This window comes from Medicago sativa, chromosome 1 (assembly GCF_051527215.1).
Source record: "Medicago sativa cultivar Bolivia chromosome 1, Bolivia_mono, whole genome shotgun sequence".
NCBI lineage: Eukaryota > Viridiplantae > Streptophyta > Magnoliopsida > Fabales > Fabaceae > Medicago > Medicago sativa.
Window position 1 is genome coordinate 76,647,810 of NC_140749.1, and position 13,345 is coordinate 76,661,154.

The 13,345-nt window shown below is 33.8% G+C and overlaps 1 protein-coding gene across 2 annotated transcripts; it reads left to right on the top strand.

Annotated features, from left to right (window-relative positions):
• Window positions 1-244: 244 nt before the first annotated feature.
• Window positions 245-6,855, top strand: LOC146957567 (nicotinamide adenine dinucleotide transporter 1, chloroplastic-like). Of its 2 annotated transcripts, none has more exons than XM_085737154.1 (9): window positions 245-701; window positions 822-917; window positions 1,431-1,537; window positions 2,464-2,509; window positions 2,589-2,698; window positions 5,268-5,362; window positions 5,458-5,546; window positions 5,633-5,727; window positions 6,324-6,855. In XM_085737154.1, the coding sequence occupies exons 1-9, from the start codon at window positions 626-628 to the stop codon at window positions 6,546-6,548; spliced, it is 939 nt and encodes a 312-aa protein (XP_085593280.1). In that variant the 5' UTR covers window positions 245-625; the 3' UTR covers window positions 6,549-6,855. The 2 variants fall into 2 exon arrangements, with proteins under 2 accessions (XP_085593280.1, XP_085593277.1); XM_085737151.1 differs by having other exon boundaries at window positions 331-701; window positions 1,431-1,552.
• Window positions 6,856-13,345: the final 6,490 nt, after the last annotated feature.

Consider the following 13,345-nt stretch of genomic DNA (forward strand, 5'->3'; position numbering starts at 1 on the left):
GAATTAACCTATAAAATTGCATTTTCATACAAAAAAAAGTTTATTAAATCGTACCAGTAAAAAACATATTTGTAGATGATGCAAGACATTATTATTATTTTGAATAAGATGATGCAAGACAATTTATTTATGCACTTAAAAAATGTCATAAAGTTTGATTTAAAAGATAAATTAAACTCAACTCAAATAATCTCCTAATAATCAGGACCCACACGTCCTTTGCGGCGAACAGCGAGGGTTAATTAGTTGTTTATTATCCAACAAAATCCCAATCATCTTTTAATCAAACATTAACAGAATTAAACAAAGCATTTCTTAATAATCTTTCTCACATTCATTTCATTCATATTCATAACTAATAACCTCTCTTTCAATTTAACTCACGCAGAAAAATCATAACATAACATTGCATAAACCTCGCATCAATTCAATTTCATCAAACCCTAATTAATCTAATTCAATTTAATTTAACCTAATTGCATTGGGTCTCTGAAATTCCAAGAATTTCAATCACAGACGAATTCTTCTCGAATTCGAAAATCCATGCCACTGTGGTTTTCCTCCATTGCCCTCTCCAAAGAGGACTTTGTTGACTTCGTCCCGAAATTCGTGCAATTTACCGGCCATGTCTACTGATTCTCATCCTCCTAATCTATATGCCAAAGGGCTTCTTTGTAATGCTGGTGCTGGTGCTGCAGCTGGTATGCAAATTTCTTCAAAAACGCTTTTTTTATCTGTTTTTTATGATTTAGCAAAGAAATTGTTTATTTTTACTGCAATGTAAGGTTTTATTTTTGAAAAAAAAATGATTTTTGATACAGGAGTTATTGCTGCTACGTTTGTGTGTCCTTTAGATGTGATCAAAACTAGGTTTCAGGTTCATGGGACTCCTCAGCTTGCTAATGGAAGTGTTAAGGGTATGTGCTTTCTTGTGTGTCTTAGTATAATAATTTTGTTTTTAGTTTTTACTATGTTGAGAAAAAAAGACAATGTAGATGTGCCTGTCTCAAAAAAAAAATTGCTACTCTGTCTTAAGTATAAGATAGTCCCTTAGTAAATCACGGGAATTAAGAAAGTTGGTTGTGATATTAAATATGTTGACAATTGGTATTGCTTTTACAAATTTATCTTTAAGAGAGAGAGTTATTTGATGTCTACATTAAAGTATTTATGGTAGATTGCAGAACAATATGTAAATTAGTTAGGGTTATGTTAGTAAAGAAATAGTTAATGCAGTTGAAAAAAACAAAGAAACACACGAAAAAGTCTTATATTTAGAGACAAAGGTAGTGGTATTTTAGTTTTAGGGTTTGAGTCACCGTTCTTAGAATTGTTAGTGTAAACTATAAAGAGATGTGAATAAACATCATTAAAGTAATATAGGTGAATACTGTATTTATTTAACCAACACTGGGTGTTTGTGTTACCAGGTAGTCTTATAGTTGGTAGTTTGGAACAAATATATCACAAGGAGGGGATGCGTGGCATGTATCGCGGGCTGGCCCCGACGGTTCTGGCCTTACTTCCAAATTGGGCTGTGAGTTTACTTCATGTTGTCATTACTTTACCTGATGAACTATTGTTATTCCTCTTTGAAAGTTTTTTTTTTTTTTTGCATCATACATTTCTGTTGTTTTAGCTTTAAATTGGCAATGAAAAATAAGTATAAGAAAAAATAACAATAGACTTGGTTTTTAAGAGTCCCTTGGTGGTTGATTCTGTGTTGTGAAAGTGCCTGCAAATTATGATCTAGAAGATTAGTGGGTTTAGGTTTATCCAAGAATCAGCAAGGATAATAGGGAATGCTTTTGATTGAGATGTGGACAGACAAGAAAAACAAGAGAAATGAGAGTGAAGTTGATAAGAAGTAGAAATTATTAATTACCCCAGAATAGATGATTAGTATGATTGCATCACAAATCAAGAAAGGACTCGGAGCAAGCAATCTTGCTGCAATGATTTATACAACTGTGTGTGCTTTGTTATTTGATAGTTGAACACATTACTTAAATATGGCATAAGTTGATCACTCTGCAACTAATAAAATATGTGACCCATTTAAGTAAATAAGGGATGTGCCTAACTTTAAGAAACCAATGGTAAAATACACTTGGACCAAGAACAATACTAACCATAACCCATAGGAACATTAATTGACCTCATGATACACCTAACAGAGTTAAATAGTTATGATTCTGTAAAGCTATTTTTTACTGGAATGATTCTAGTAGAGCTACAAGCAACCATCATACCAATTAATTTTTTTTATCTTTAATCGTATACCATACCTTTTTGGGGTTTCTTGCTGCCTAATCGATTTAACTTACTATTGGATGATGTATTTTGTGGGCCTCAACATATCTTTGTATGTTACATTGTTACTAGGTTCGTGTTGTGTTTATATAGCAGATTAGTGTTATATTCTACTAACTACTAATATTCTATCAATTTATTGACTTACAGATTTATTTTACCATGTACGAGCAGCTCAAGAGACTGCTTTCTGATGGTATGATTACTTTTGTTTTTAAGTTTGTCATTCATTTGGAAGTACAAATTATAATAACTATGATATGATATGTATGCAGATGAAAGCCATCATCTTTCAGTTGGAGCTAACGTGGTAGCTGCTTCAGGTGCCGGAGCTGCAACTACCATGGTTACAAATCCATTTTGGGTTGTCAAGACTAGACTTCAAGTGCGTTTCTTTTTCAGTTCAGACTGAATCTTACTTTTCTTATATCATCAATGATTTTCTTATGCTATCAACGTTTAGATAAAATTGGCATAATTCATGAGTGCATCAAATGATTAAAATATGTGAAATTAGTTATTTACTAAGGAAAGGTTGGACAAAAAGCGGGAGTATTAAAAGTATACTCTAGAGTCTAGAGGGAATAATGTAACTATTAAGTGAATAGGTGTTGAGTATAAATCGTTGGTTTAGATAGGAGAGATGACATATAATAATTTTAGCAGTAAAACTATTCTGTTTAAAAGGCAACATTTCCCTTGAAAGAGGGTGTTTTCACCTCTTGTGATTTGAATAAACACATATTTTCTATTCTCTACTTTGACCTGCCTTTTTCTTACATCTTCTTGGACGTATCAATTGGTCTGGCCTGCTTTTCGAGCGAGAGTCGGTGTTTGTCGTTATTGGGGCTTGAATGGGAGCGTTGGTCTTTAGGGACTTGATCTAACTTCATAAATTAAAACCGCCTACCCTCATTGCTGTGCGGTAAATGTAGGTGGCCTTATTACGAATCTAGGATTGGTTCTGATACAGACTTGAGCCTAACAAAACCTCATAAAACCGACTTACGTGAGGGTTGCCTAAACTATGCAAGACAGGAATTTCCTAGGCTTTATAAGCTACATTAAGCCATATCTCTAGTCAATTTGACACTTGAGCTTTTCCTAATACATGCTGTCACGTCCAGAGATATTGGGCTAATTGCATGGATAATACTGGTGGCGCAATAGCATATCTAGGATATACGCTGATATTGTCATAGTTTTTGAGCCTAAATGTTGGATACCTTGACACACAATTCATCAAGAATATGGCAGCACACTTCACTACCCAATTTGTGAAATTAAAGGATAATGTGGTACATACAATGGATGTAAAGAATTTGGATGTAAAATGGATGCATAAACGAGGACATAAATGGGATGATATGATAAGTGTGGACATTGAAGAAGAGTATATAGTGGGTAATCCAACTTCCTCTATTCAAGGACTTACTTGTTTAGTTATGACTTGTGGGCTCAAGATTAGCCCCCCTTGGATTAACCAACACACCTGCTACCTTTCAATTGACTATGAATTCCACATTTTAGCCATTTTTGCACACATTTTTGGTGTTCGTCGTTGACATATGCACATTTATGTCATTTGGAGTTGGTTTTGTGGCACACTTCAACGACCACAATTTTATGCTAACACGAAAAAGAATGTAGTTTTGGTAAGAGGGAAATTAAATATTTGGAGCATGTGATTTATAATTATTGGAGTGGCTATGGATCACCAAACAGTGGCTAGTATTTTACATACCAAGGATGTTAAGGGTGTTTTTGGGAAATTGCTGAAGAAAGGAGTTTTTCTTGAAACCAAGATGTTGAGGTTGCTTTTTGAAGATTACAGTAATCACATGCACCAGTGCTGGCAATGCCAGATTTCACTCAACTCCTTTATTGAGTGTGATGCTTCCGGTAGGATAATTGGATCGGAGTTGCAGAGTGGTGCATGAGTAAGTCAAACCAGATGGAGTTTTGGACAACAGAAGTATTTCATATGAGCAGATAAGATGGAACATAGTTTAGGTCAGTGGCTAAATCCAAATGAGGAAACCATTGGGAAAGACTTGTGTACTTGCAGTGAGTACAATATCTAAAACAAGGGTTTAGAACTGTTTAGGTCATGCCTTGAGAATAATCTCGAGAGGTATTTATAGCCTTTTTTGGGCTTGTATTTCCGTGACTTAAGCTCCAAGCAACTTGGGCCCTAAGTCTCTTTAGAGCGTTCTAGACGCTTCTAGAACTCTTCTGGAGGGCACTTGTGCCCTTCTGGAGGGCGTTTGTGCCCTTAAACGTATATTGACGGTCCACAGCCCCCCAAGCACGAGTCTTGGGACAAGGCGAAGCGATGAATTTGTGAAGTTGATGGTCCAACTTGTCTTTTGTTCGAGAACAATTTTCTCATTGTAACGTTGTTTTAGGGAACAAAAAGAGGGTGTAGATAGGATAGGTGTCAGAGTATAAATAAGTCATAAGTGGGTGCAGATAGGATAGGGAGACACTATAATTGTAACAGTAAAACTGTACTCAGTTGCAAAAAGGAACATTTCCCTTGAAAGAGGGTGTTTTTGTCCTTTGTAGAGTGAATAAACACATAATAGTCTTGGATGTTTGTGATGTACCATTGCTAGAACCAGGCCATTATCAAATGGGAAGGCAATGAAGGTATCACACTCATAGTGTCACCTTTTGTTGGCTTTCAGTGTATCATATGCAAGATTACAAAACTTTTATCTATATTGAGTTGAAAAAAAAAACCTCCTGGAACAGCTAGTTTGTATAATTTTGCCATTATGAGAAGGAATGTGTGTGTGTTGGTGGGATAGCTGTTGTAAGTATAATAATATTGTTCCTGTAAGTAATACAATGGTGTATATGCATCAAAACTAAAGGACTTATTTTATCCTGCCTATCATCAGTGCATGTATATATTCTGGATAATAAGTTTGTTTCCTTTGTTACTGCAGACCCAGGGAATGAGACCCGGTGTTGTGCCGTATAGAAGCACACTATCTGCTTTGAAGAGAATAGCTCACGAGGAGGGCATTCGTGGGATGTACAGGTTGGTATCATTTAATATCCAATACAACATTGTGGTCATTGTATAATGCTTTATAATTAATAATTTATTGACATCCGAGATATTACCATAAACAGTGGCCTTGTGCCTGCTCTGGCTGGTATTAGTCATGTTGCCATCCAGTTTCCAACATACGAGAAAATAAAATTTCATTTAGCAAATCAAGGTAAATTTAATGCTTGTTCTTCTAGTTCCTTTGTGGCGATTTGAGAGTTTCAGCAGTTGATGAATTTGATCATTATTTTGTATCAGATAACACAACAGTGGATAAGCTCGGCGCACGTGATGTTGCAATTGCCTCATCAGTCTCCAAAATTTTTGCATCCACGTTGACATATCCTCATGAGGTATATGCTGAATGCTTAACTCAGTTTTGTTAAATATATTCATGCATAATCATACCTAACTAGCTTCCTAGCCGTGCAAATGGAATGCCTTTACCATTTATAAATCCATTTTCAGTGTTTAAACAAAAGCAAAAGTGTATTCACTATTCAGCCCCCCTTAACCTTGGACCTTTTCTGTGCCACCACAAACTTTGAAGTCCTCAGTTAGTCCCTAAATTTTAACTAATACTCAAATTGACCCTTCAGTTCAACTTTTAACTTGACATTCATGTGAAAAAACCCTGTTCATCCATATGTGTCGATCTAGACAATTGGTTGATTTATTTATTAATTAAATTACAATGTTAATGAATTTGATGATAACCACACATCTTTGATCAAAGTGCATAATGTCAGCCGTTTCTTGAAATATTTCTTGTAACATTTTGAGTTTGATTGCTACTAACCTTTTGTCACATTTCCTTCCTTTTATAGCCACCATAGAAAGTCATTTACCACCTATTGGTTTGAGAATAATTCATGAGTTCCGTGTTTTTTTTTTATCCTCTGAAGAGACAAGCATCCGAAAGTATAAAATGTTCGTTTCTGGTTTGCAGGTCGTTCGATCCAGATTGCAAGAACAAGGACACCACTCAGAGAAGCGATACTCTGGTGTGACAGACTGCATTAGAAAGGTATTTCAACAAGAGGGACTTTCTGGTTTTTACCGTGGGTGTGCCACCAATCTTCTGAGGACAACCCCAGCTGCCGTAATCACATTCACCAGTTTTGAAATGATACACCGTTTTCTAGTTTCTCTTTCCCCTTCTGACCCACAATAGCATTCTTTGTAAAGATGAGCCCGATTCAAAAAAAGTTAGTTTAGTTGACAAATATTTATTTTGATGATTAAATTAAGATCTCATTCTTTGTGATTCTTGATTGTTTCACATTAGAAGGTAGATTTCCGCCCTCCCCAAATCACACTTGTGCAAGGAGTAGTTGACTTGTAGGTGGACAGAGGGCTTGTTATCATAAATTTTAAAAAGTGATGATGACGATAAATGTTGAGAAAAAACAAAGTGCTGTATATTTTATTATGAAATGGATGACTAATGAGATCCAGCAGAACATTCTCTAGTTCGACCACACTGCTTCACATCTCATGCATATAGGATCTTGGAGTCATTTGTTTTTCTGTTAGCCATGCCAGATAGAAGTAGTACGATTGACTGCTACTACTTTATTTGTGTTGAACTGTTAAATATTATACCTAACCGATGATGTCACCGCTGCCCCTATAGCATTGTAGTCGATTACTCTTTTTTTCCCTTCATTTTTCTGTTCTGAACAAGACGACGAAATTCAAAAGTTTGAATAACTCAGATCTGCTTACACATAATTTTACTGGTATACTTTTTACTATTTTATTTACATGGAACAAAGACATTTTATTTAGAGAGCATTTGTATAAGCAGTTTACCACACAAATATTTGTGTGCTGTTTAAATAATCTATTTGGTTAACTTTTTTTTTGTTGCTGAAATCTATTTGGTTAACTTGCAAACTACATCCAGAATAGTTGATGGACAAGTTTTCAAAAATAATTACGCAACTGTTACCTGTATATGCTATTAGACAAGCCCAAATAAACTGTAATTTTTCCCTGGTTTCTATGACTACTAGGAAATTAAACTGTAACGTCCATGTCTTTACAAAAGGGCACCCTATGCTACAAATGAGTTCCATTGTTGCTGTACTGCTGGGTGGTGGGATATAATGTGTGCCTTTATGGAGGTATTGAATGTGATACCTTATCATCATGCACAAGAAAGGCAATGAGACCAATGGCAATCACATTAATTTGAGGACTAGTAGTAGGTCCTTGTTAAACTTAGGTTGAACGCAACTGCCCTTAAAGAAAAACATTATAGTGTCACTAGTTATTATCATTATAACAAAATATCTAACGTTAGAAACGATGAGAATGAAAATGTCAAGGATTGCTTTTCCTTTTAGATGTTTATCACAACATAAAAAAGTACAATAAAGAAAATGGAACAAAGGCCGTTACTGACTCAAAATGGAGGATCAATGCTTTTTGAATAGTTGCTTTTCTCTTTTAAAATTCTCTCAAACGAGGAACAAAGTGCAACTAAACATGGGGTTTACTAGAGTTCATAGATAGTTCTTGTAGGATAGTAGATATAGTGTGTCCACTTTGAATGCCTAACCTAAACGTCTACTCAATAAGCACTTCCCAAACGTTAATAACATGTTATTTTTCAGTGGGCTATGTTTCCCCTTTTGAACATTTGGATCAATTATTTTTTATTTTTAAAGTACATCATAACATGTACAACCAAGTAAAAAGCTTCTTAGTGTTAGTTTAATTACATGAAAATGCTTTCGAATTTAACGCTGGATCTTGTTTAGAAAATTAATCACCTTTTCTTTGCATGAGTATGCCAGATAACTCGGGCAAATTAAGGTAATGATGTTCCATCACTGTACAACTCATAAGTGAATACAAAGTGGGTAGCATCCAAAGTCATAGGCATCTTTGGAAAAGACACATAGGATTGGATTCGTTTGTCATGTTCTATCACATTCAAAAGAAACAGAGAAAATTTACTGTGGCTTTACTTTCAGATTTCTTGATGAGCAAATAAACACAATTTATATTTATATATCAATAATGATTTTTTGTACAGATATGATAAAGTAAAGGACTGTATTATTAGTAGATAACGGGGACTCATGTTTTCTGATTTTATTGTTCTCCTTCAAAAACAAGATATAAGAACAAGTACAAGTACATACTTTAAGGATAACGGGGACTCATGTTTTGTGAGTGGCGTTATTGGTGTTGTGATATAAGAAACAAGATATAAGAACAAGTATATACTTTAACTTCAAGGATAATGGGAAGAAAACGGACATGGCTGGCCCTAGGAGTCTTATGGCCACGGTTTAGTTGCGTCTTTGATTGTTAGTAGTTCGGTATATAAAATTGCTTAATGTGATACTTAAGTCATCATACTCTCTCTTGATAGACTAATATTTTGGGTTGGACTCTCTTCATGTGTTTAAATCCTAGACAAAATTATTTGATGTGATACTTAAGTTATTGATGCAGAATTGTGGTCGCAAAGATATTAATTATTTGATGTGATACTTAAGTTATTGATGCAGAATTGTGGTCGCAAAGATATTAAAAAAGCAAAATTATGATGCATATTACATTGTACCTAAAAACCATTTTTAACAACTCTTCACTTTCACCTTAATCATTGTTTGGTCGATCAACATTGCATAAACCTATTAAAGCAACTGGGAGTGCTCTACTTTCATGATTCCTTTTGAAATGCTGGTTATATACCCCACCTCTTTGGAAAAGCATGGTGCTTTGTGGGGAAGAAAGAGACACAAAGAACAACTTTTTTTACTTCCTTCGGGACCATTTCAGTTTGAGAACTTGTAATTAATTAACTGAGCAATTAATTTTTTACTCCTTTAAAGAAAGAATTAAAATCCACCCACTACCACGTTAATTTGGTAATGTAACAAACTATTTTTTCCTTAAGAGTAAAGGTTAGACAATTCTCCTTTGTTTACAAAAATAATTAAGTTTTTTATTTTTAATATTGTACATGCATATAGCTGGTGTAATAATCTTCAAGAGGAAGGCTAATGGAAATATAATTAAGTAAATGATGATTGCATTAAAGAAGACAGCAAAATGGGGTCTCAGCCTGAAGTTATCCTCCAAAAAGTCACTACTATGATGAAAAGAGTAGGTGACAATTTTCTTATATTTTAGAGGTCATGTTGTGGATCATGCCCAAAAGGTTCACCTACATTTCATAAAGACTAAAGAGGAATACCAACAAGATAGTAATAATGTTCACACTTTTGTCCTCGTTCAATTTTTACCAATGTCAAATACTTTTGTCCTCTTTAAAAAAATTTATAAGTAAATAAGTAAATATTAGGTTAAATTACACCAGAGGTCTTTAAGTTTGAGGTTTGTAATAGATTGGTCCTTTAAGTTATTTTGGTCACACATATGTCCTTTAAATTTGTAAACATTTTCAATTTAGTCATTTCGTTAACTAAACATTACAAACCTCAAATATTAGTATGTAAAGGACCCGGTGTAATTTAACCTAAATATTAGTATGTTGGTGATTAAGTTAGTCTTTAGGATTTGAGCACTATACTTTAATATAGTGGCAGTCATGAACATTTTTAGAGGTGTGATCGCGTATGATTCTATTTTTTTTAGTGGCAAAAATCATTTTTATAATGGTTAAAAGTTTAATATATTTAAAAAATGGATATGTTGAATCTTAACGGTCTTTTCTAGGTCCAAATTTTTTTTTTTGACAGAGTTTTACGCATTGTTTGGTTCCACTGATTGTGCAACGACAGAAAGCTATACAAGGGAAAGTTTCTAAGAACCTGTGCCATCCATAGTTTGGTTGCTCTGACAAATAGGGTGGAAAGAATGGTTATTGTGGGCCCCACGTCCAAAATGCTTTCCGCCCATAAGTGCGAAGAAAGCAGGGAGTAGAGGTGCAGTCCAGGAAAATGACAAAACAGCCCACGTTTTTTAATTTTTTTTTTATTACTCTAGTTTCTCCCTTCTTTTCTTTGCTTTATGGCAGTCATTTATCTAATCTTATTTATATAAATTATTAGAAAACTGAGAAAATAATATAGATACGTTAAATATACTTACATCTATACTATATAAATAAATATTAAATATCAAAATCAATTTATATGTATAAATAATGTCACATTTTAAAATAGGGGTATTTGTGACAATTACTAACTTTACATCTTTCTTTCCTTTCACTTTATTATCACTTTCAATCATACCAAACAACTAAAACAATCATCTCACTTTCCATTCACTTTCCTCTTACTTTCTTTCCTTTAACATTCTTTCCTATTACTTTCTTTCCTTTCACTTTCTTTCGTCATCCAAACAAAGCCTTAGGTCTCTTATACTTCAAAGCACACACATAAAAGAAGTTTCGTCTAGTAGCCTTATACACTTCATTTTTCTTCATAATCAATTCCTCTCTCAATTTTCAAGAGAATGTGAAATGTTTAACAATTAAATCATTAGTAATTATTTTGCAGCAAAAATTGTGAGAATGATATTCAAATGATTAACATGACATTATTTTAGTTTGTAGAGGACAATCAAATTTTGGTGGCATTTCACATGGGAAAGGTGAATCCTTTCCCACCATGGGAAATGTGATATTTACCATTAGATTAAATAGGTGCACCCATTTTTATTGTGGACTATCTACATCATATCTTTTTTACCTTTATCTTCAACCTTAGTATCATGAACTTCCATGAGAGACCCACCACCAACACCAATCACTTTAATCTTCCTTCAATCGATGGAGAGTCACAAGAGCCACAAATCTACAACCAAATGGAAATGGGTCTTTGATATGATTGGAATAATTTTTGTGAATTCAAGTAATAATTTGAGAAAGGGAACTTGAAAATAAGGAAGAAGAAAAAAGAAATGTATGCATTCCAGAATCTAGATCTATAGTAGAAACTTAATTTCAACAGATTTGTTACACGTCCATGACTATATTGCAAACATATGCTTCATTATAACATCTTTTTAGATAAAAACTATACAACACCATCAATTAATCGCAAACAACATAATATGCTTCTTCTTTATGGACCCTTTTTTTTTTCCTTATCTCAAAAGTTCCTCAATTTGAATCAATTTAGTAATTCCACAAAGTTCCATCGAAATCAACAGCTGCAACAGAAGCAGGTGGTGAACAGTTCTGATTATTCACAAAAGATGACGGTCATGATACTAAGGTTGAAGATAAAGGTAAAAAAATATGATGTAGATAGTCCACAATAAAAATTGGTGCACCTATTTAATCTGATGGTAAATATCACATTTCCCATGGTGGGAAAGGATTCACCTTTCCCATGTGAAATGCCACCTCAAATTTTTAGGGACGACCTTCCTCTATATTAGGATTTGTCTTGTGTCCGTCTATTTGCACGTTTTGTACTAGTTGTGAATGGGTACAATTCACGTTAACTTGTAGAAGATGATTTTTGTTTCACTGTTTGAGAGGGTGGGTTGGGTTGGGTATAAAGATGCAGGGATTGATGAGTATTGCTTTCAACAAAATGAGTGAGCATGTGCTTCCATTGTGTGATGTGGCTTGCCATCTTTAGAGTTGACAGCATCAATGTGCATATTTTTCTACAATAAAAAAGTGATGTAAACCTCACAAAGGGAGTTCATGAATATAATTTTTATCATATGCTATGGGCACCATCTGGGCTCACTTAACATGTGAAATTCGATCCTAAAGAAAAAGCAATGACACATAATTTTTACCTTTCAATAATAACTAACCATAGCTATGGAATTTTCTTAGATTAGTTATTCAACATTTTAAACAATAATACTAATCCAATATTATGGTCATTGGTCAACTGCTGGTTTTGGGCGAATGACAACATTGACGATGCTTACAAACAACTTTCTTTTCAGACTTGAAACAATAATAATTTTTTTTTTTAAAGACATTGATATCACACGAATCTCTATAGATATGATAAACTTTAAATACTTATCTTTGATCCTGCAAATTACACTTATTAACACTATTTTGTTTTGTCAGGGTCGGCCTAATCATATTGAAGTCTAAGACAAATTTTAAGATGAAATCATTTAGAAACTCGTAATAGTACTTTAGTATAACTTTATTTTAATTTTAATTGATTATTTCATGTGTTTTAGATACAAAACCACAAATTAAACCAATGTAATTAATTTCTTTTGGTATTTTTTTTTTTGGTCAAGTAGTCCAACGGCTAGAGAAATTCACTGTCCTGCGTTCGAATCCCAACTCCTACATAAATTATGCATTATTCCTTACCAAATGAGCTAAGTTTACGGGAATAAATATTTCTTTTTTCTATTGATAATAAAATCAACTCTTTAGTCTTTGATGAAACCATATTAATTTGAGATAATATTTTAATAAGTCTAGTAGAATATGAAGCCAATATCAATGTAGTAGAATATTGATAAAGATGTACCAAAAAAAAAAAAGAATATTGATAAAGAAAATCTTACATATTTTCGTACAACCATAAGTATTATGTCGATTTTATCAAAATAAATTGTATCGAACTAGAGAGACCACACATAGTGCCTTGTCCCTTCTCCACTTTGCCCTATCTTGGAACCATTTTTTGTATTTGATGTCTAATGCAAAAATTATGATTGGGATTTTTTTTTTGACCAAGAAAAAGTTAACTATTATCATTAATCAATCAATGTTCAATACAAGAAGGTTAAGAATTAAAAATACGGTGACTAGCCCAAGAACAGGCCGCCCTAGCTAAAGTATGAGCAACCATGTTCGCTTGTCTCCTAACAAACTTCACTTCGAAGTTGGAATGTAAAGATAACTGATAAATAATACTAGAAACAATAGCATAGAATTCTGAATCACCATGGCCTGAAGACGATAGAGCTTGCACTAGAGTAGCTGAGTCAGACTCGAAGACAACCCGGTCCCATCTATTCACATCAGCAAAGTGAATAGCATCGAGT

Coding starts and splice junctions, on each gene's coding strand:
- LOC146957567 (XM_085737151.1), top strand. CDS start 626: ATGTCTACTGATTCTCATCCTCCTAATCTATATGCCAAAGGGCTTCTT. Junction 702..821: donor TGGTGCTGGTGCTGCAGCTG/GTATGCAAATTT, acceptor TTTTTGATACAG/GAGTTATTGCTGCTACGTTT. Junction 2,699..5,267: donor TTGTCAAGACTAGACTTCAA/GTGCGTTTCTTT, acceptor TTGTTACTGCAG/ACCCAGGGAATGAGACCCGG.